The sequence below is a fragment of the Aptenodytes patagonicus genome, chromosome 3, assembly GCF_965638725.1.
Source record: "Aptenodytes patagonicus chromosome 3, bAptPat1.pri.cur, whole genome shotgun sequence".
Classification (NCBI taxonomy): Eukaryota; Metazoa; Chordata; class Aves; order Sphenisciformes; family Spheniscidae; genus Aptenodytes; species Aptenodytes patagonicus.
The window spans coordinates 66,601,595-66,625,388 of NC_134951.1; the positions used below are offsets into that span (position 1 = coordinate 66,601,595).

The 23,794-nt window shown below is 38.0% G+C and overlaps 2 protein-coding genes across 3 annotated transcripts in view; both read right to left on the reverse strand.

Moving 5' to 3' along the window:
* The window catches only part of HBS1L (HBS1 like translational GTPase), a 65,595-nt gene extending 47,096 nt beyond the window's left edge, over positions 1-18,499 (reverse strand). The window contains exons 1-4 of one of the 2 annotated variants that reach the window (XM_076333660.1): positions 18,368-18,499; positions 14,904-14,969; positions 12,866-12,943; positions 10,371-10,565 (exon numbers count right to left, since the gene is read on the reverse strand). In XM_076333660.1, the coding sequence (XP_076189775.1) occupies positions 10,371-10,565; positions 12,866-12,943; positions 14,904-14,969; positions 18,368-18,410 (382 nt within the window). In that variant the 5' untranslated portion in view covers positions 18,411-18,499. Of the gene's footprint in view, positions 1-10,370; positions 10,566-12,805; positions 12,944-14,903; positions 14,970-18,367 lie in introns of both variants that reach the window. The other variant, XM_076333659.1, reaches the window with a different exon arrangement.
* LOC143158125 (uncharacterized) lies at positions 6,638-9,410 on the reverse strand. Its single transcript, XM_076333661.1, has one exon. The coding sequence runs from the start codon at positions 9,021-9,023 to the stop codon at positions 8,211-8,213; it is 813 nt and encodes a 270-aa protein (XP_076189776.1). The 5' UTR covers positions 9,024-9,410; the 3' UTR covers positions 6,638-8,210.
* Positions 18,500-23,794: the final 5,295 nt, after the last annotated feature.

Sequence of the window (23,794 nt, forward strand, 5' to 3'; positions counted from 1 at the left end):
ATCACATCTGAGAACTTAGTAAATTCTTCACTTTACCTTCTAAGGACACAGAGAAAACCAACTGATGGCTGATCTTTACCATGACCCGAAGGGACTGAAATAGAAGGCCAGTGTAAGAACAAGCAGAGCTACTGTTTCCTCAGGATCTCTGGTTCTTCTGGAATCCCAAAGTTCTAAACCGGACACAATCATTTGCAGTTTTATCTAAGCTCTCTTAGCTTCCAAGCAAAATACCCAACTTTCATACATGATGTACTCAGCTATGAAAATGATTGACTTTGTATTGGTTTACGCTTTGTCCGAAAAAAAGTAAACCAAACTAGTGTTGAAGGACCATAAAAGAAAACTCAGAAAAAGCCTGGAGTGTCACTTTTTCCAGTGTAGGTGTACAGTGTGTATGAGGAGGATCTCAAAAAGGTATCTCAAAGGATTTTAAAAAGCTTTTCATTGCTGGTGACACATTTTTCCCTGAAATAAGCCACTTCCTTTCTAAAACCCACACAGTACCTCAGTGTCAAGATTCAGTAACTTCTCAAAGTCTGTGTATATATTTTTCTTACACAAAACAAGGAAGTCTTAAATTCTCATTACTTTCCATGATTTAAGATACAACTATATCATCAGTCATGTCAGATTTCAAACATTTCCACTCAGTAAAGAACACCTTCTCTTTGTCACAGACTGAATACATACAATATCTGAGTATCATTAAGTATAATGGGCTCTCATCACTACAGCAGGCATGTGAGAACTGTCATGTTACTGAAAAGTTAGCACAGCCAATTGAAGTTGGGGACAAAAATTTCTTCTGAGCTACCCGGGTAAAAATAATGGATTTTCAAATGTGCAAAATCAAAGCATTAGAGCCTAGTATGATAAATGGAAGTAAAACCTGAGGGACTTTAAGCTAATGAAAATATATCGTACATCACCATTAGACTTCAGAATGTTTGCTCCTCCAGAATTTCTTTGGAATTCTCCCTATAAATAAAATCCAAAAATATCAGTTTGTTTGTTTTTTCATTTAAGACTCCCAACTTCACTTGTCCATTAACCACAAAGCAGAAGTGATAAAAGTTATGTTAAAGCACAATAATCTGCATTCTGACACTTTGCACTAGGCAGCAACTGCTATCACAGTGTCCATCTGTAGCATAAAAAGACAGAAGACAAAAAAATTTGTCCATGGACTGAGAAACGCCCGTCATTCTGAACCAAAACCAAACCTTGCTGCATTCAACCGAGCGAAAAGAAAAAGCTAATTACATTAAGTCACATTCTGGTAACGTTTGCAGGATTTTTGTTTATTTGTTACTGGTGTAAAGCAAAAATGAAGGAAGATATTTATACAGGAGAGGCAAAAAAAGAATTCTAGAAAATTGAAAGATAAACAACATAAACAAAATGCAAGCTAAGCACCTACTAATTTTACTTGTGGCTTGTATTCTTGAAACCGCCCACATTGTCTTAATAGCCACGTCAAAAACCTGAATACATGCAGTATTAATAAAAATCATAAATCAAAAATAAATGCCAGTGAAGAAATGTCTGGTTCTTTATTAAGAGCTGCAAGCAAAGCAGTATAGTCCAATATTTAGAAAACTAGACTTGAGCTTGAGACCTGTGCTCTATTCCTAGATTATCTGGCATATCATGAGTAAGGCTTTTCAACTTCCTGTGCCTTACTTTCAATTTTGACTCTTTACTGTGAAGATTGTTTCTTATTAAATATTTATATATATAGCCCTATAAAGGCCCTGTTCTTGGTGCTGTTCCTGAGAAATCACCATAACACAAAATAGCCAGTGCCCCCACAAAGATATCTCAACTACGAGAATGACTTCACTGAAAAAAGACTAGATTCCTTGCTACCCCAACAACAATCAAACTAAATATGCTCAGTTCATAGTAGTTTTAATTTCCTGCAAGGACTGCACATTTACAGACATCTGACCTCCTTCTTGCTTGTACATCACTAAAACCAAAAATCTTAGTGTCATAAAGTGGTTAACAATTCCGTTAATGGTGCCTGAAATGGAACAGAATCTAGCTCACTCACTAGTATCTGTATTTGCTCTGCAATACTAACACGGGCAAAAAGAAATGGAAATGTAGTTTAGCCAGAAAAAGCAAGCAGAAATGAAATGAATATGCAGAGAATGCAGATCCTTTTGACTCAGAGGGTACCATTTTTACATAAACATTTTTAAGAAATTTGAACTTTAAGAATTGTTTCTCAGAGAACCCATACAAATTAGCTAAATTTCACCAAACAAAAATTCTTGCTTCTCTTGACTATAGTGAAAGCAAAGTTATTGCAATAGTGTATTTCAAATTGCAATTTCTGAACATCACTAATACCCACTGCTGAGATCAAGCAAAGGACGCCTGAGAAATGCTACATATGTCACGAACATACATCACCAGTTAAAGAGGTTTATATTAACATTTCCTTCTTTGATTTTATGGACAAGAAGACTCAAAATAGCCAATTGAGATATTAAAATAATGTCCATCTTCATCAGCTATTACCTCCATACATTGACATGATGAGTAAATACTTCACAAGAAACTCTTCTCTAAAATCTCCATACTCTCATTATAAAAAGAGTAAGACAATTTTCACTATGTCTTCATAAGTCTGTAATTCTTAACAAATTGTTCATGAGTTCTTTCAAAATATATCATTTTAACCTCTGCAGTCTACAACCATTTTATGGGTTCTAGTCATCTTCCGGTCATTTTATTACCAGAAAGTGGTAGAGAAGGGCAATGAATTATTTTCTAAAGGAATCCTACCAACACTACGCATCCAAATCAATTATTTGACCAACAAACCACTGACATATCCCAGAAGTCACTGACAATTGTTTTTAATGGGCCATTTTTAAGTATGCAATGTAACATGTACACAAACCAGATAAAGAACACTTCCATGATGACATAGACACCAGAAACCCATGAACCATTTCATAAGAATCATTCATCTCAAAAATCACCTAAAATTACAAACTGCAATTAGCTTTTACTTTTGGAAAAAATGTGTACTTCAACAAACAGTCTGCATAAAGGAGCAACTGGCTGAATAGTACAGCAATACTAAAATAGAGACACATTCCGACTGAATTGCATTAAGACAGCAATTTGGGAAGACCAAAAGAGCTTGCTTCAAGAAATAAATAAATAATGACCACTGGCTTTGATGTTTGTTTCATCACATTGTCTTCTAGTGCAGACCAAACACACCAGTTTCACAAAAGAAGTTTCTCTTACTTCCCCACAGAAAATCCTGTAAGGTCAAAACCATTAGCACACACAGAAGTATAGATAACTTGGACTAATGACATTTCCTCATCATCTAAATAGCAGTCTAGACATAGTGAATTAAACATAAAATCTACTTAAGAGTTTATCAGCTGTCTACACTTCACACAAACCAAAAAAGGCTGTAAGTTATCCATAAAAATTCAACTCAATTGCCAAAGAAACAAAAAAGCAGGAAAGCATCCCCTTTCAGCACTTTAGGAAGTTTATTTTTATTGCATGAATTACAGTGTGATGAAATTTTTGGGTTTTTTTCTTCTCCCAACCACAATTCATAATCAACATTTAATCAAAAATGCTTTAACAACTTTGAAAAGGTGAGCACTTTAGATTTGAAAGAGATGTGAATGATTGTATAACCCTAAACTACTGCCCTTGTATAAGGGTACTGTAATAAACTATATACATTTCATAAAGACAACCTATATCCTATCTTCATACAAATATTTTGTATAGCTATTCATTTTTGCAGTAGTAGTAGTTGCTCTTTAACTTTTTGCATAAGTGTAGATTTTCAGAAATTGTTGATTACTGAAAAATGTAGTTGAATGACACGATTAGAGGAAATAGGGCAAAACACAAAATTGCAAAGACTACCTCACTACACCACTTAGTCTCTTAGAAATAAGATTTTGAAGTACCACCGTGCAACAATTCCAGAAATTCAAGTAGCTTGCTGCCTCTGAAGCTTAAGATCCTGAGAACTGTCTGAAGAATTCAACGAGAAATTACTCATATAGTTATTTCTGAATAAAAAGTTAAAACCAGGCATGTGAAGTTTTAATCCCATGGGTTTTTTTAGATCTGAAGCTTATGCTTCTAACATTCTATACTTTTCTCAAAAGTGTTTTCTGTTGTAATTAAAAAACAGCTAAATATAATTAGTTAAATCACATCCCAAAGGGTACACAGCATCTATCAGTTTTGATATCCCAATGGGGGTTGTTATTTTCATACTCTTCTCATACTTAGACTTTCAATTTGCCCTGGTTTCCCAAAACAAGTTCAGACAGAAATCAGCTAGAAAAAGGAAATCTAAAAGAGAAAAATGGAACAGGTGTTTAGAGACATTTTAAGAATGTTGATTTTAAGAAATCAACTGTAGTAGCTCTAATTTCTACTGTAACAAAGAGCTTGAGAACTAACTTTAGACAGTTGCTTTTTTCTTACTTCACTGATATCCTTTCCTTTTTAAGATCCAAATAAGGTTTAAGAAGTCTATCAAAATGATCTAAAAAGAAGCTTTACAAACCCATTTCTAACGAAAAGCAAACTGGAGCCTCAAGATGGTATGTGAAGACACGCTAGTAGATGCCAGGTTTTGCCTTACTTTCTCCAAAGGAATCTTCCATGGAAAGAAGTATGCCCATACAAACCTAGACAAGAACCGGAGCCTGTTTCCACAATAGATACAATCATTATAGAACATTCAATCACAACACTATTTCTAACAGTTAAGTTAACAAGAAATTGTAATTAAGTCAATCCTTTAAGAATATGCATTTTATTTAGGTACAATGTCCGCAATGGTGGTCCAAGCAATGTCCACAAGGCAATTTTATATTAAAAATATTCAGCAGCCACTTAATTATGTGCAAAATAAATTTCATGTACAAAATACCTTAGAAGTATACAGTCTGAATACCAGAAGTAGTATGTCTATATAGTTTAATATTATCTTTTTTATCTCCATATGCAAACACAAACACAAGTACTTTGCAATTTTAATATGTGAATTCCAAAACAAATAACACAATTAACCCGTATTAGACAGATACACACTAGCTGCAAAATGGGGGGGAGGGAATTTTTATATATACATCAATAAAATAAGCTCACTGTGTTAAGCATAAAATAGACAGATATAGTTAACGAGAATTCGAACATTCATTAGGCAGAAACACTTCAGTGCAAAGGCCAAACACAGACTACTTACACAAAAATGCCATATACCATATCATCATGCAGTATTCTAAGACAATTAAACCTGTCACTAATGACGCAAACCTGGTTCTCAGTAAGGAAATTAAGGAATAATTAAGGAAATTATTAAAATACCTGTTTTGTTTAAAAAGCAAATAGAGTAACACATTACCTTTTGTTTATAAAAACAAAACTGTAAAATTTTCCAAGCATGGAAATAAAAAAATCTCTGCTGAAAATTAATTGGAATTCAGGTTTATCCATCACTTAAGCACCTCTGCAGTGTTCAGCCTGCAGGTTTGTACTAGTTCAACACTCACTTCAGGATTCAGGATTGCAAACTGAAGAAAAATCCCTCCCCTACTCCTTATAAACTGAACAGCATGTATTGCTTCTTCAAGATCACTAACAACACTGAGACAAATGCAAATGAAAAAGTATTTACATATGAAAATCTAGCTACCTAACAAGATCCAAAGTTGTTTACTAAGGTATCAATCCCACAGTAAGATCTGCGATAAACATATAACGCTGATGCCCTTTGGCTTCAGTCACTTATTCGAAGTTTAATCTGCATGAAACCTATGGCAAAACTGAGCTCCAGGTACTACACGTTGCCACCTACTACTTGTACATACTTTCCAATGGAATCCACAGGACATATATTTAGGTGTATGTCCAGTTCAGGCTCTAAAATTATTAAAAATGCTAGGAATTTTTATGCAAAGAAAAGCAGCCAGGGGAATAAGAAAACAGACCAAAACCAAAGAGAAGTTCAACAAGAATAAGGGAAAAATGAAGCTATTCAATGAAAATTTAAAAAAACTTTATGTATTGGAAATCTCTACCTACATTAATTAGGGTCTCAAGAGTACTTGGAATGTAAGAAAGCAAAACCACCTAACAATATACCCGGCATGACGATGCCAATCTTTGTACAATATTTTACTTTTAAAAATTAGAATTTCTGTACTAGAAGATACATACAATTTCGGGGAAAACTGAACTTTAATTATAAACGCTCTGAATAGGACATTTTGCCTCAGTGGGAAAAACAGACTTGGACTTTCAAGCAGTGGGAAGTTAATATTTGGACTTGCTACACAGAAACTGATCACTGAAAAGCATTTCTAAGTGTTCAAAAAGCAGAATTTGCTATTAAGACTAATTAATAAAACAACCAGTATACAATCAGCGTCAGCCAGACTTCTATAGGAAGTCTTCTGAGGAAATAAATCAATTATGCTCCTGCTCACGAACTTATCAGATCATAGTATGCACACTGTATTGTATTATTTACACTTCAATGCTTTAAGGCACTCAGAATAGGTAAGGATACAGGTGGCTAGATTAACATGTCGACTAGAACATAAACACTGCAGCACTGTCATTATATAAAACTTTTATTAGTAAGGGTAAGAAACATTAATTTCATTCAAGAGGTCAGAAGTCACACTGCTCATAGTCCTAAATGATAATAGCATCAACTAGACAAACAAGCAAAAATATACAGAACATGAAATTTGTACCTGAGAGCACTGGAACATGTTTTATTTTTATTTAGTAACAAAATTGTAGTGCAACCTGAAGTCAGGAATAAACTTAAAGTTTTTGTCTTCTTTTTGATGCAACATGCTCAACAAAAATTAGATTAAAACTAGATGAAAATTATATCTACTGTTCCATACTAGCTGCCAAGTTTAGCATGAAGAAGTGTATGGCAGTATATGAACAAACGTATTTTTCTAGTTGCAGCAGTACCTTTATTGCACTTATTGCTGTTCAGGACCTAAAATACTGACATTGACACTGGAAATATATTAAAAGTAGTAATGTGTACTAAAAGGAAAGTTGAAACATACATGCAGGTACTAATTTGGCTAACAGGGGCACCAGAATCTGGTAATTATCAGCTAAAAAAAAATAACTCCAGAATGTCCTGATTCTGATCTTCCATATAAAGATTCAAAGTAACAGCAATGGGTGCAAACAGTAGAAGATAATATATTTCCATTACTAAAGGAAGCTTTCTTCAAAACAGACAAGAGGCAGACACAAACAGCACTTATGCTTTGCCTGATTTTTTTTTTTTTCCATTGAGCAAAGGCTCTCATGCTAAAGTTGAAAAAACTGTTATTCCAATACTTTTCTGAAAGACTTGAGAATAAACCATAGAATCCTAGTGAAACTTCTCATGAAATACATCCAACATGTATATACCTACAAAATAGCTACTTTAAAATTCTGAATATCACATTTTGACAGCTGATTAGAGAATAAACAGGGGGGGGGGGCACACAATTTTAATTGCTTGCTCCCCTACAAATTTGGTCCCATCAAGAACTATATATGTCCTATCACAACTAAAACTGTCAAAAACCTGAGGTTAGCGAGGCTTTTAAAAACTAAAGATATTTCTGTTGTAATATTGTAATCAGTATAAAGATAGAAGAGAATAGTGACATTGACTGGAAAATACCAATTACAAGACTGGCAGTTTAATAACATACCTTATCAGAAAGCCTAACTTCAAGAACATTTAATAAAACAGTCGTAATATAAACTGAGGTTTCCGCTCCCCAAACTATGCACCACATAGCAAAACTAAATTGCTTTACAAAATAATAATTCAGTGTTCTTCCCAATGAACTGTATCTTCAACACCTAAAGAGGTGTTTCAAGAAGTCTAATGGTGTTTATAGAATTTTGTACATGCAATATCTAAAGTTCAAGACTTTGCAAAAGTTAAAAATGTTAAATTGTCAGTGAAAATTAGGCAAAAATAAAGATATTCAGTGCAACAGGTTAAAAGTTCACATACAAATTTGTTACCAAACAGTGAGAACTGTAATATGTCAATTAAAAAAATAAAAAAATTCAATTCTGGATTATAAATAGGTCCTATATAATTAGAGGGTTTTTAATATACCAAGATACAAACACTGATTCTTTTTTTTTTTGCACTACTCTCTTGTAAAAGCTCTTTTTTGGTTAGCTTTGACAATATCATCAGGAGATGCTGATTTGAAGTCAAATGGCGTTATGGCTATTATAGGACCAGTTTCCTTGGGTTTTACATCTTGTACTTGTCTACTGTATAGGAAAGCTTTATGCATACCAATTGTGCGCCGCTTATAACCTTTTGGAGGATAACGGAGACACAAGGTTAAAGCAAAAGCTGAAGGTCTTGCACGCAGTGCCTTCATCCATGAAAGGGACAAATCCTGCCTCTTAGGAGTAAGCCCTCTTTTGGGTTTTTTATTTGTTTTGGCAAAACCAGAACATTTTCCTTGTTTTTCTTTTAAAAGTTTAGTTTCGGGGCTTAAGATATTTGACTGTCCTACCACATTTTCTTCTGCAGATACACCTGCATTTTTCACAAGGACACTTAAATCAATGCTGGTTCTTTTAGAGGGCCTCGATTCAGCTACATTCAGCATGGGGACGTCTGTCCTTTGTTGAGTTTTATCTACTTCAATAGTCTCTGCTATTAAATCCGAGAGTGATAAATTCTCAACTTCCTTTAGTGGAGAAACTTTAGAGAGGGCTAGAGAAGACAAAGATCCTGTTAGCTCTGGCATCCCACCTGAAGTTTGGGGTTGACTTACTAGTTGTGATAATGGTGAGGTTCCCAATTTCTTATCAGTGAGACTTGCTGTTGACTGGCTATAAAGATCAGCCAAAGAATAACAGTGGCTAGCACTGCTTTCCTGGTGCTCCTGAAGTAAGTCAGCCAATGATGTACTTCCAGACCTTAACACTGGCAAAGCAGCCATGTCTGAAGAGGGGCTTTGTTGTTTTCTACTTTGCACAAGTGAAGAAAAATCTTCAAGAAGTTCATTCTTTCTATTTACAGTATGACTGACTTCATTATCAAGAGCCAGTTTTCCTAAAGCACTTGTTAAACACGGAGGACTGTAAAAATTTGTATTACTATTACAATCAGAAGTATTTGAGGAAACAAAAGAAATGCTGTCTTCAGGACTCAGAGAATCACAAACCACAGTCTGCCTCAGCAAGGATTTCAAGTCCCGTGTTTCCTTGCATTTCAACTTCTTAAAGGAAGAATTTCCAGATGGGTTACTTCCTATGCTAAAGTAAACATCTTCACTGCCAGGAATCGAACTTACTGCATTAGCACTTTCTGGTAGTTGATTCTCTGCCTGTTTATTCACAGGTTCACAAAACGATCCTTTACACAAATCATCACTGAAAGAAGATGACAGAACAAGTGAAGAGGATTTCAATCCTTTCCTTTCTGATGTAGGTATATTGGATTTTTCAGCATTAAGGAGCATTTTGTCATTTGTAATTAAAGAGTAACAAGCTGAACCACTTTTAAGTGTCAAGTTTCCAAACCCAGGTTGATTGGTGTTGTCAGCAACATTTTCTACTGCACAAGAGAAACTGTCTGTATCAATACGCATTTCTGGGCAACAAAGTAAGTCTCCTTACCTTACAATAGCCAATAATTTTCAGATGGAAGTGCAGTCACAACGAAATATCCATTTTTTTTTTTTTAAAGTAGACAGCAGCAACAAAAAAATCAAGAAGAAACATGAAAAGGCATTTAATTACTAAGTGTTATCCAAAGACATGCAATGTTCTACAATTAAATCACAGGTATCTACTGAAATACCTAAGAAACTTTAAGAATCAGCAAAGAATGCCAGTAAACATTACGAAGATTTAAGCATAAATCAAAATATGAAAGTTACTGTACAGGCACTACCAAAAAAAGGGAGGTATTGGGGATGGGAGATGTCGGTTCACCAAACAAATAATGGAAGTGCATAAAACTTAAAGATGTTGTCCAACTTTTAGGACATGTATTCATTCAGTTAAGTCATATATTAGAAATCAGAAATTTACTGTGAACTGCAGATGGTTGCAGTTTGAATTTAAGCAGACGCTAAGGTTTTATTTTGACTTCTAGCTCAAGAAAAGCTACTGTTTCCTTTAAATGTTTTTAGAACACAGAAATAGAAGAGTAAATCGGTCTTCTTTAATTTTCTAATAAATGACTAATGCAATAACAAGCATCTTCATAGCTTGTAAAGCCAAAATTAAACTGTACATAGAAATGAATCATCTTGAATGTAAACAATTAAATAGAAATATACCTTTTGTCGTCTTTCCTACAACCACAGCATCCTCATTCTTGGTCTTCACATTTTGCTTACTGCCTTGTGAAAGCACAAGATCCAAAGCCTTCTGTACATCAAATTTACTATCCAGTACCGCTTGCACCATTGTTTGCTCTGGTACAGACTCTGCCAAAACTTCTCTCATTTGATCAAGGCATGAATTAAGACGGGCTAAAAGAGACATATTACTGTTACAAGCCGCACAAAAAACTGTCTTAAGCGGCCTAACCACTAGCACCACACATCTGATTAACAAAAACAGGAGAAAAATATCATAGTAAGAGATAAAACCTTTAGAAATTAATTTCAATCTCACTTATTGCCATGATAAACTTCGCTCCCAAACCCTGCAGAATATTTGACTAATTTCAGATATTGCTACAAGGAACATATCACTGACTACTATTTATTAGTTTATAAAGCTCAATATTGAAATACTTTGATGTTGTAAGATTAACTATCTTCACTGCAGAGAAGAAATACAAATAATCACCTTCAAAATTATCCAAAGTAATTTAGTAAGTCAACATGGAATCCCATTAAACAGCACATTTTAAGTGTTTACAGATGCTATAATTAACACCCAAAGTAAAACAGCATTTTCAGGGGCCTCAGGCCTTATCAATTGAAAACTCTGGATCAACACGCCAGGTTTGAAACTACCTGCAATCTTTACCTTTCCTAAAACTGTAATACATTTTTTGGCAATCAATTTTCTTTGGAGCATATTTCTGCAACTCGTATAAGCCTTGACTAAGATAAGTTTCTTAAGTTTTGACCTGCTGCACAACAAGAGACTGGAAATTCACCAGGCTGCCACTCACTGGAAGTAGTATGCTAATCAGATATACCAACACAAGAGAAGAGAAGAAAATCTTCCTGAATATCACAGTTTCTGCCAGTTCAGATTTTAGAAAACAGGAACTGAACAACAGGAAGACGACTACGGATTCTTTATTTGAACACCTCCTTAAAGATGGTGATGTTTGAAGAACTTTGCTAAAGGAATTCAACACCACAGAATTCCAACTTCCTCAAGGTTGCTTAAATCAGCACCCTCCATCTGTAATCAAGTCAATGTTCCCCAGACATTGGCTCTGCAAAACAAGTACTGGCACACAATGTGCTGGTTGGACATTTTATTATCCAACGCTCAACAAGGACAATCTTGCCAAACTCTTTCCAGCCAGATTGACTACAATCAATAATTTTGTATTAATGGCCAACACTGCACGCTATACCAAACATAACAGGTCTTGTAGGACCGCTGCTGTTTTCACAGTAGAAATGGTTATTTCTAGGTTTCTTTTCCATCTTTTTTTAGTCCAGAATATTACTTTCCTTCTTGTTCCAATATCAATTCTTAACTGATCGAGTCTGTCAAAAGCATTCTGAAAAGCCAGGGTACCATATTGTCTAGGTCACCTGTATCCACATACTGGCTAATTCTTTCAAATTGCCCTCTACAGCATTATTTCCTGCTGTGAAAACATGTATATTACACCCCAATTTACCATATTTACCCATATGTCTATGCATTAGCATAGCTTCTACCAATTTACTTAACATGGACTTTAGATTGTTTCTGAATTTTCTGCAACTTGTTTTAAATAGCAAAATTCATTCATGCATTTTATTGTCTATTCATTCACCAACACACTTTAAGCTTATCAACATTTTAAAAATAACCCTGATTATTTCCAAAACATTAAAAACTAAGTTAACTACTAATAGTTAGGAAAAAGATTTGTGAATCTTTTTCACAAAGCATGTAATTAAACTATCAGGCAGCAAGTTTAAAAAACAAAAGCAAGTATTTTTTCCCTAACTACACAGCTCAGAACTCGGCTTATAACGTGGAACTCATGGCTGCAGGACTGAATGGAAGCCAAAGTCTAATGAATTCAAAACAGGGTAAGAAAAGACTGTAGAGGATACAGGTATCTAAAGATATTGGCTACTGTTTCAAGGAGATGTGTGACTGAAAACCTCTCAAATACTGCTAATTGCTGTAATTTGGAATGCAATACAAGCAAAAGATCATTCTACAAATAGTTTTTCTAATACTCTTCCCTAAGCATTCATTTGCGGAGTCAAGACCCTGAGCTATATGGATGCTTGGCCTGAGCCAGTACAGCTGTTCTTATGTCTGAATTTCGTATCAAATCTCATTATTCCTAATAAGAAACTAAGAACATATTTCAAGGCATGCAACCAAGTTACAAGTAGTATACATAAGGTAGTTATGAACTTGAAGAATCACCACTGAAGCTATGCTCATGAAGGGTGTTATTCTACAAGATTACAGAATTGTGAGTAGTGTAAATCGAGTAACATTAATTTAAGACTATTTTAATAAGCCCTTAATTCATAAGAGATTGTTCTGAGAATTACTTATTTTCTATAATTACCTCTATCAACTTCAGTCAACTGATGATTGGATGTAAAATAATCAGCAGTATCATCTGTACCTTCATAGCCATATTCTTCTTCTAATGGCTCAGCAAATGTTGCTGGTTTGTCTCGTCTGGAGTAGATAAATTGAGCTGCTGCATTAGGTAAAAAACAAAGTATTAAAAAAAAAAAAAGTCGAATCTTTTTTCCTCCTTTAAAAACAAAACATATCCAAAGGGAAAAAAAGTTGGGATGCTGACCTGTTCCAGTGGTTTTGGGGGGTGATGGGACACTACTGTATAATGACTACTACCTGAAGACTGTACAGAGCATACAGCAGCTCATGCTAGTCATCATCACAGTGAAACCACAGGCTGGGCAATATCCTTGTATTCATGTAATGCAATAATTCTGCAAAGTTCAGCATTCAAACAAAAGAATATACTCCAGGTTTGAAAAATAGTATTTTCTATACCGAATTACCATCTATGACCTAGTGTCTTCAGAATCTTACTCCACAATTATTTTTTTTACCTCAGTTACAAGTGAAAAAAAATTAGCATGAAAATAATGTTGCTTTTACAGTATGGCACTGTCAAACTACTGGTAACAATGTAATGGAGTTGAACACATTCTTCTCTTCTAGGAATTTCATTAGAAATACAGCCCCTGAGTCAAAATGTATATTCACACAAAACTTTAAACAAGTGCTTAATTCCACTCTGATTTAGCAACACATTAAGGCATATACAGATAAAACTTCTTGCTGAACATGAGCCCCAGTCATTACATACTCTCAGAAATGTACAAAGTATAATGTAAACAAATTTCCTTATGTTATTTAATATTCTCCCCAGCTCTGAAATATATACTGAAAGTATATGCATATCCAGAAGTTAAGTAGTATAGCCTTAGCAACTGTTTCCCAAATGCATACCATTTCATATTCATTCACCATAACTGAAGCAACTATTAAGAGATTGCTATACAATCTAGATCAGATTATTTTATAAATGAAGCTTACGTAAAAAGAATTCTTAGGAAAAATGCTGTGCACAAACAGGGATTAGTTTTGCAATTTAGCAGTTTATACTTGATTAAAAAGTAAACACATTGCACATTTTCATCACAAAATACAAGGCTACCTTAATTCTTAGAAAAGGTCTGAGAAATTCTAGCAATTAAACTTGGAAATTGAATGCAAGACAATCTGAATTTAAATCAGGGAATGTGACTACAAATAATAAAAATACACACCTAGATTTGCTTATCTAAAATCAACAGGATGACAGAGGAACAGATTTTTAAAGGCCTAATTAACTCAAGCACCTGCGGCCAGAGGTCACAGACTACATCACAGGCACAGTACATTTAGATCCAGCCTAGTTACCTGCAGTAGCACAGCTTCACATCAACATCAGCCATACTATTTTCAGGGCCTACTCAGCTCTAGAAACACTGCCACCAAATCTGGGGAAACCCTAAACTGATAATCTTGCCAGAGATTTGACTGGAGAACACAACCTAATGGGCTGAATTCAGCTGGGCTGAGCCACTCCAATTATGTCTTACCTGAGCACACAGCATCACTATTTTTATACCTACTATTTTTTATACCTACTTTGCAACATTATAAATGCCTGAAGGCCTATTACCTCCACATGACCTTGTATGACAACAGAAGCCAGCGATGACCAGTGCTGCATCCCACAGTAAGACTCCTTACCCCACATTTACTTAAACTTGTGTAAAAGACATCACCTACCAGGTGCAGAATCACAACTGTTAAGCCCAGCTAGATCCTACCAACAATTTTAAAAGATACCAAATGTTTCAAGACTATCAACGCATTCCCATAAACCAGATTTTTACATTATCAAATACATTCTGACCATCCGAGATAATATACTTGTATGACTGAAGATGTGCCCAGTTGTCTAATGTGACTTCCAAAAGCATAACAATGCCTAACACTACCTAACTGACTTTAACAGGATTATGGCTGCTAGGCACTTTTCAAAAGTTTCACTAGCTTTTAAATATTGTTTTATTCTAGAAATAAATATCACAGCAGGAATCAATGGACAATGCTTATACGTAATCATTTGAACTAACCTGTTGAAGGAGAAATGCAATAATCATCTTCTACTGATTGGCCATACACATCATCATCTTCAAAATCTATGAAGCAGAAACAGTAAAATTAGTCTGCACAATTTCTAAATACTTAATATTATAATTCAAAGGGTAGTTTTTACACAAGGTTTTAAGAAATTACGCATCTCTAGTATTCCAGAAGTGCAGTTAAATACTGTTTATTTACCTAGGTAAGAAATTCTAAGTTACAATAACAGAATTTTAACATTTAATATTTTATTCATTAGGAAAGCTGAAAATTTTCAAGAGCTGCCATGCTTCACACCTCCTCCTTCAGCATCTCCTTTAGAAGGCTGCCCTCACAGTCCAAACCCAACTTTCTACAGTTCCACAAATCTTTACCCATGGCACTTCTCTTGATATTTCTGCTTGACCTCTCAATATCTTAACCACAGACAGTTCAATTACAATCTCTACTCCGACAACTCAGGATCAGCATTTCTACTCCATACCTATCTACTTCTCAGTTTTCTTCTCTGGTCTATCCTCATGGCCATCTAGCTTTCAGCTCAGGTTCAGGAAGGCAAAAACACAATTCACGATTCCCTTTGAATATGCAAAATTGTTTCAGCCAAAAAGCAAGAATCTTATACAGTTACTTAAACATAGCCATATACTTTCCCCATTAAAAAAAGGTATCAGGAATCAGTTATCAGGAAACACAAAGAGAAAGTAAATTATCTACACACACACTCCCAAAAAAAATCCTAGTATTATGTAAATCTTGAAAATAAATTTGTAATTTTCACTAAGTAATAATGAAATACATGAAAAAAAGTAATGAACTATTTTTAAAGATGTATTGCATACACTTGGCAGTTTCACAAATAACACGTATTCTTTGTTGTTTTAAAAGAGTGAGAGGAAAAAGCAGCTAACAGCTAAAAAAAATCTGCACTCATATCAACTTACAGACCACAGAACTGGGACATTACAGACACTGTATCCATCTATAAAAGGCTCAGAATTCGGGACATGAAAGGTTAATTTATCTCAAAATAAACTTAACTCTATAATTCACTGTAATTTTCAAAAAAATGCCAACCAAAAGCAGTAGCTAAAAGGGCTGGCACAAGGGTATGAAAAGTTTAGTGAAAACCCAGGAATCTACTTTGGAAACTAAGTATCACGGGATAAAGAAAACATATTATAGGCTTGTTTTGATTGTTTTGTCTTTAAAAAAAGAGCATATTGTTACCTACTTTTTGACCATGTTGAAAAGGGGACACTGTCTCCTGGTTCCATGCTAGGACCAATTAATCTCTAAAAAGTCTAGAGAAGACATATACATTTTTTTCAAGGTAAGTACACTTTTTGTAGTTTGGCCAATACTTGGAGAGTGTCAAGGAGAACTCCAAGATGACTTGTGTGAATGGTTAACATTCAGTTAGTAATAAGTGAAATCAAGGTAAGTCTTGTCAGTGCGCATTACTTGAATCACTTGTATATCCCATACGGGTTTAATTTCTAGACTAAAAGACACCTCAGTGAAAACGGCTCAGCTTGCATCGACCATAAAAATAATTATTAAAAAATGACAGAAATTACAGAACAGAGTAGAAGCCACAGAAGCATCCACAGTAACAGCTGTATCACCAACATACTCTCAACTGGAATATGACATTCAGTTCTGATCACAATACCTCAAAAAGGAGAGAGCAGAAATAGAATATGGTCAAATAAAGGCCACAAGATCTAAGGCCTCAGAAGCCTTCCTATGAAAGGAGACCAAAAAACACTGCAAATATTTACTCTAGAAAGGAGACAAATAATTGGGCCAGACAAAGCATTACAGAATCGTAAGTGGCATAAAAAGAACATACGGCATTATATTAAGTAAAAAAAAAAAGACACAAAAGTGTACTTCATTTGGGACAGAAATGATTGTATGCGACTACAAAAGTAGCATATGGTGTAAGTATAAAGACCACACATATACACACTTCTAATTAAACCTGTCATGTAATGCAACAGTAAAGTTTCAAATAGCAATAGCAACTTAAGCCTCATATGGCTACAGCAAATTATTATGTATCTCAGCAACCTCATTAGAAGAGATTCTAGTGAGTGTACAAACACTGAAATGAATTCTACAGATTGGGCACCCAATTTCACAGATGACAGATTCAGCTGAAATCAACATTTCAACCAGTCTGTGATGAAAAAGATCTCTAGAGGATGAAAGAATCAAGCAGTAAAATCCCCAATCCAGTCTAAGATTTTGCCTATATTAGGTAAATTTGCACTAGTAAAACTTGCAAGGTAGGCCACACAGATGTCAGGGCACACATGGATTTACATGACTTCCCCAAAAATTCCAAGATCACAGTGCAAAACCCAATTTGTGCTACTATAATATATACATATTGCATCTGTTCACTCAACAGCAAAAGACCAGAGACAAGCAGAAGTATTTCTTGCAATTTTTTTATATAATCTGACAAAGTGAGGCAACAAAATAGCTGCTCTCATACCAAAGGGTTCTTTAAAATACCAGTATCAACTGGAAGTGTGTGCATTTTTCCACAGCCCAAGCCAACACAAACAAAACCTTTGAGAAAAAAGGGTGCAATTTACAGTTTGCCTAAGTTAATGGGACAGGGCACAAAGAAAGCTGCAGTACTGCAGATAGGAGACGAGTTCTTACACAAGAGCTTGTTCATTCCATGCAAGCTTAAGTAAAATATGACAGAAAGGTGTCTGAAAAACAGGTTCTTCCTTAGATGCTCAACTCCATCTTCAGGAACTACATTTCTTCTACGAGGAATGGCTGTTGCCACTTATCTATCTATGGCTGAACACCAGCAACGATTTGCTGGAGTTAAGACCGGGAACACAAACTTTTAAGCCTTACAAGACTAAAGAAGGGCGGGTTCAATTCTACTGAGGCTGGTTTTCAAGTCACTCCCACCCACCCGAAAAGCAGTCAGCTTCGGCAGCTTAAGGCAACGCGGGTAAACCCTGCCACGGCTTGGCCTGCGCGCCAGAGCCGCGCTTTCCCCGTGCGAAAGCTCCCGGGAGGCCCCGGCAGCAGGGGATGGCCCTGAAGGGCAGCAGCGGCGGCGGCAGCGCAGCCACGTGCGCCCGACCCGCCACTCGGGCGGGAAACGCGCCGGGGCCGGGGGGGGGCAGGGGGGGAAGGGCGGGGCGAGGCCTCGCACGGAGCCTCGTCCAACCCCCGCGGAGGGGAGGGGGCTGCTTCTCCCCTCCCACCGCCCTTGACAGCCCCCCGCGCCTTCCCCGCCACCCGTGCGGGCCCGGGCACACCCTCCCGCCCGCCGACACCGCCGCGCGCCCTCGCGGAGCGGAAGGGCCCGCCGGGGGAAGGGGTGCGGGCCGGTAGGGGCGCGAAGGGACCGGCGGTTGGGGCAGCGTCCGGGGCGGCCCCCGCAGCTCTGCCGCCGGCTCCTGCTCGCCACTACCTTCGTCGTAGTTATAGCCACGGACGTTCCTGTGCCGGGACATGATGGCAGCGGCGGCCGCCTCGCTCGCCCGCGGTGGCGCTGGCGCGGCGGACCTAGGGCGCCATGTTGGTGTCCGGCGGGCCTGGCGGAATCCCCCTGCGCAGGCGCGGCGGGCACCCTTCCGCCCTCGTCGCGCATGCGCGGCGTGTCCCGTCTCGCCCGGCCGCTTCCCGGTCGGCCGGTCGCGCGGAGCCAGGGTGGGCGGCTCCCTAAGCCGCGCTCCGCCCCTGCGCCGGGCCGTTGTCCACGTCAGCGGCGGGCGCTGGCCTCGCGCCGCCCGGCCCGGCCCGGCCCGGCCGAGGGGCTGGGGAGGCCGGTCGGCGCGGGGCACGCGCCCCTCACCTCGCCCTGCGCCCTCGGCCTCGGCCTCGGCCTCCCTCGGGGACCGTGAGGGAACAGCCGCTGCGGCACCGCGCGCTGGGAGGTCTCTCTGCGCAGCCTCCGGTGGCGGCGTGCTCAGGCCCGGCCCAGCGAGCGGTAACGCCTGTACGCCTCGGCCGCCCCCCGACGGGGGAAGACCCCCGTCCTCGCGGTGCTGCAGCCGACGCTGAGAGTGCCGGCGTCCAGCCACCGCGCTGCCGGCGGTGCCATGAGTCTGACCTTACGGTCAAGTGCAGGCTTGGGATTTGAAGTGTAACCCTCGTTGCTGCATCATTACTCGCACCTCAAAATGTGATAAACTGCTGCAGCCGTATGTGCACGTATGTAAGCAAGCATATTTAAGATTATTCGAAACAGTTATATCGCTGATGACAACGTAGCATTTTGGGTTGGCCTAGGTTCACTGAAGGGTGTACTCATTTAGACATGCTCTCAAAATACCGTTTCCATATTTGTGTACCACCACAGGAGCAGAGTTTGAAAGGCTTTCAAATTAACTACAAGTTCTTTTCAGTTCTGGATCTGAAACAGGTCAAACAGACCTGGCTTGGTGGTGACCAGAAGCCATTACAACCCAGTGACTGACTAGCGGCTGGGATTAAATGGGCCGGCTGTAGTTAAACGCAAACTGTATGAATTAGCATTGCTGTTGGCACTGTTAAGCAGCAAAACGTCAAAGCATTAGGCTCCACGGAGGTCTTGATTTGACTTCATTGGCACATTACTGTAGGCACCATCTAAAACCGAGCTTCAGCCTGCAAGGGCTGTTGCAGCACCGAGGGACCAGGTAATCAAGGAACGTCCCTACAGCTGCTCCTCTTGCTGGGTCAGAGAGAGAAGGGCAAGCAGAGAAGGCTGTAAGCTTCGGTGGCAGAGGGAGATGGGAGAGAGATCCCAGTTCACAGGCCCCACCAGTGCTCCCTGCTGAGCTCCAGCTCTGACAGGCTCAGCTGCTTCGACATCCTCCTGCCCAGTTGTTCCCCAGATACCTGCATTCATTTACATGCTCAGGAGCTGCTAGGCAGACGATCCCATCAATATTTCTCAAGTCAGATGTCTCCATCTTTAAGGCCTTTTATACTTTATTTACCGTCTTTTTATCCGGTCTTGACGACACCAGAAATCCAGCCTCCTGCAGCCACCTGCATGCCCCGGGTGTCCTCCGATATCCCACCGCGTAGCCACGCATCCCTACAAACGCACATACCCTGGTTTTGTAACTGCCACCTAACTATTGTCTCATCCTGGCCCACATGCCAAAACTGTCACTATCTGCGACTCCACATCCTTCCTGGTCACCGCTGGAGGCAGGGTGTGTTAAACACAAGCCAAAGTTTGTGTTCATATACAAATTGTATGCAAATGTGCAGATTGTTTCCTTATGTTATTTGCATATTTCTAACTAATTTGTACAGAACGGCACATGCAGCTGCACAAACTTAGCATCTATATAATATCTTTCATATGGTTCTAAGATTAAAATAGAATTGGAAACAAAGATTTCTAATTAATGCTGGTGTCCTGTTGGCCTTCAGTGACCCAAATGTTCTCTACAGCAGAGGTTTGACAAAAGTTGCGTTGATCTTTATCTGTCCCAATCTCCTGATATGGGTCAAAGATACAGAAGCGAAGAATTGCTATCATACATTATGATTTAATATTACACGGCCAGGGGGACACACTTCTAAATTCAAAACCTGATTCCAGCATGTGCTATCTGAGCCTTTACTGAAGTAACTTAAGACACTGTAGCACTACAACCCTGACAGCGCCCTGCCAGCCTGCCTCCAGGCAGCTTCACCTTAGAAATGGCACTTTTTGCAGCCTCCAAAATTACTTTTTTCATACATTTTTCAAATGTTAAAAGCTCCAGTAAATCTTAATCATGTAAATTTAGCATTTTTTCTCTAAGTAGTGACATTTCTCATTTCAAACATGGCCATCCTATTGCAAAGATGTTTCTTTTATCCTTCCGATTCATGCTTTTTACACAAATATCCAGCTGCTTATCAAATAATCATTTTTTCATGTTTGAATTTTATGTTCACATTTATTATGTTATCGCTCTTGATTTTCAGTGGCTGTGGCCTCCACAGATATGACCCACATCTCATTTGCTTGATATTCAAATGTAACATTGTTTTCAAGATTTTGAAATTAGTATTTAAAAGAAGAAAATAAATAATAGTTGTAAAAATATAAGGATGATCTAAGCCCAGTGTAGGAGATGATACATTATGTAGTCTTTCCATGGCATTAACAGTGAACTTGGAAGGCTGCTATTTTTCTTCATTTAGAGTGTAGTAGGTTATATCATATGAAGACCTGAGGAAAAAAAAACAAGAACAACAATTTCATACAGAAGCGCAATTATTTCATATTACAGCAGTGTCTTCAAAGGGTCGTAAATACACTGTGATCATTCCTTGCCTTTCCTTAACTCTGAGACCTGTGTAAACGTTTTGGGGAAAGGTGTTCAAGAAATAATAAGCTTTAGTCCTCAAGCCCTAGCTATACCTCAGTTAGTGCTATTTGTAAGTGAATGCAAGGTTGACGAAAGGTATTCATCTGATAGCAGAGCAGTCTATAACTAAACACTATTCCTTCAGCAGCAATTAAAGCACCACCAGAGAAGCTCGTCAGTCTGGCTCCAGCAGCTCTGACCGAGGAATGACTAACCAGGTCACTTCTGGTAAACACTATGAGCGTTCATTTCCTTCCTGCCCGCTGAGATTGTATATTACTTTAAGGCGTGTGCATGAAGTGAACTAAGACCACCAGTCTCAATCCAGGTGGCAGCATTACTGGTAATCCTGTTTTCTTCAGCAGTCTCCTGGGCACTCCCAGCCCCAGCACTACTAATTTTATTTGTAACAGTAAGAATCAATGAATAAAATATTTAATAACTTCTTGTAACTAAGCAGAAAGTCTTTTGAATGATGTTATTTCTTCTTAAAGTGAAGTTACCCAGCTTTTTAGTAGTTTTAAAGTTCTTAGTTAAAAAACATTCAGTCTATTTCAATATTGTTTCCTTTTAAACCAAAGTTAAGCAACTGGTCTGGGAAAAAAACAGCATATTTCCAGATGTTATACTACACTATGCGGTGTGGGTGTTAAGTTTTAAAACATAGATATTATTAATGTCACTAAGCACTTTTTCAGCTGATAAATGATCTGACTAGATCAAAAGAACTGCAGCCAGTTTGTAACATGTCTGGTTTTGTTTAAAATGACACCATCTAGATCAGAAGCTGATTTAGGAGCCAGAAAGCAAAGAGTATTAATAAATGATCATTTTGTACATATGGTAAATAGCAAGTGTCTCCAATTTTCCACACTATGAATGAGCTTGTTAAATATATTTATTATTTCTTTGAGAATGGATCAGTCTGCAGAACAACAAGTTTCACATGTGAGTTAGTGATTTATGTTAGTCAAGACCTTACACAATTTCAACAGGATCTAGCTAAGTTTGATGGCAGCTGGTGGCAAATGGTAATATAATGGCGATTTGATCTGGAAAGGTTGCTTTTTGGATGGTTTAACATAGAATCATAGAATCATTTAGGTTGGAAAAGACCTTTAAGATTATCGAGTCCAACCGTAAACCTAACACTGCCAAGTCCACCACATTTGTGTCCCTCACAAATATGTAAACTTACTGTTACAATAAGGAATAAAATATTTCAGTGACTTTAGCTACATCTATACTTCCCAAAACGCTTTGGGTTCAATCCCAAATTCCCCTGTCACCCTGCTGCCTCCCTGCTGGCTCTCAGACTGCTTCTCATCTGCAATGACCCAAACGTCGGCCCAGAAAGGGAAGTTCAGTCTCTGCAAGGAGGGGAACCGCCTTGAACCACACGGCTGCGAGAGCAAGAGTTCAAATTCAAGCATGGTTGCCAAGAGCATGGTAGCTATAGCCACTGTGAAGCACTCACTGAACATCCCTGGTCAATTGTTTTTACCACTGAGTGCAAATAAAAAAATAAGGTATGATTACAACAAGGAGTGGCATTCACTTCTAGTTGGTCTATGAAGTATATTGTTGATGCAGGGTGAGATAAGCGATGAGAATCATCAGGGGCATGGGAAATTTCTTACATGAAGAAAGATTAAAAGGATTAAGAATTTGTCTTACAGAGGAGATGTATAATATGGGACATGACCACAGTATATACTAGGGAATGGCTCAGAAATAGCCATTGGTTTTTTCCCCTCATAGTAAAAGAGGAAATTCCTTGAGATTGAAAGAAGGCAAATTTTAAACCGATAAAAGTAAACAATTTTCATTCAGCAGAGAATTAGACTGTAAAACTCACTGCCGGAAGAAATGATCATGGCCAAAAACTTAGCAGCATTCAAACAGTTTAGATACTTGTGTAGATGACAAGAATACTTGATCACAGTAAGTAATTAAAATCAATATAAAGTTCTGCAAGGTATGGAACTCTTCATGTTAGTGATTCAATCTACTTTTAACTGTTACAGGTGACTGACAGGATAAATTAATGGGAGCTGCAGACATAAGGAAGAGACAAAACAGAAGGCTGTCATTATGACTCGGTTGAATATGATGCACATGTCTGCGCTAAAGCATATTATAATGACTCACATACATATCTAATGGCAGCATTCTGTTGTATATGATTACACACATCAATTTAGCAAGGACTTCAAAAAGTTTGTCATGGATCCTGGCTACTACCATAAACTGTGTCTTCACCAATATGTCTGTGGTGAGGTATATTTATTGAACATAAGGATGCAGTCAAGCTTCCAGTAACACCAGCGGGATCTTTTTCTGTTGCCTCTGTAGAAAAAACTAACTTAGATACTGGAAAATATCTTTTAAGAAACATTACACAAATGTCAAAGCAGGGCGAATACAGTTTGAAAAGTCCCTCACTTTTCTGGATAAAGTAATTCATGATACAAATCTGACCGGGACATTCCACGACTAATCTCTTCATATAGCCCTTAAATTAAAAACAAATGCAGACA

Excerpts from the sequence above, each read along its gene's own strand:
- LOC143158125 (XM_076333661.1), bottom strand. The coding sequence starts at position 9,023 with ATGGCTGCTTTGCCAGTGTTAAGGTCTGGAAGTACATCATTGGCTGAC.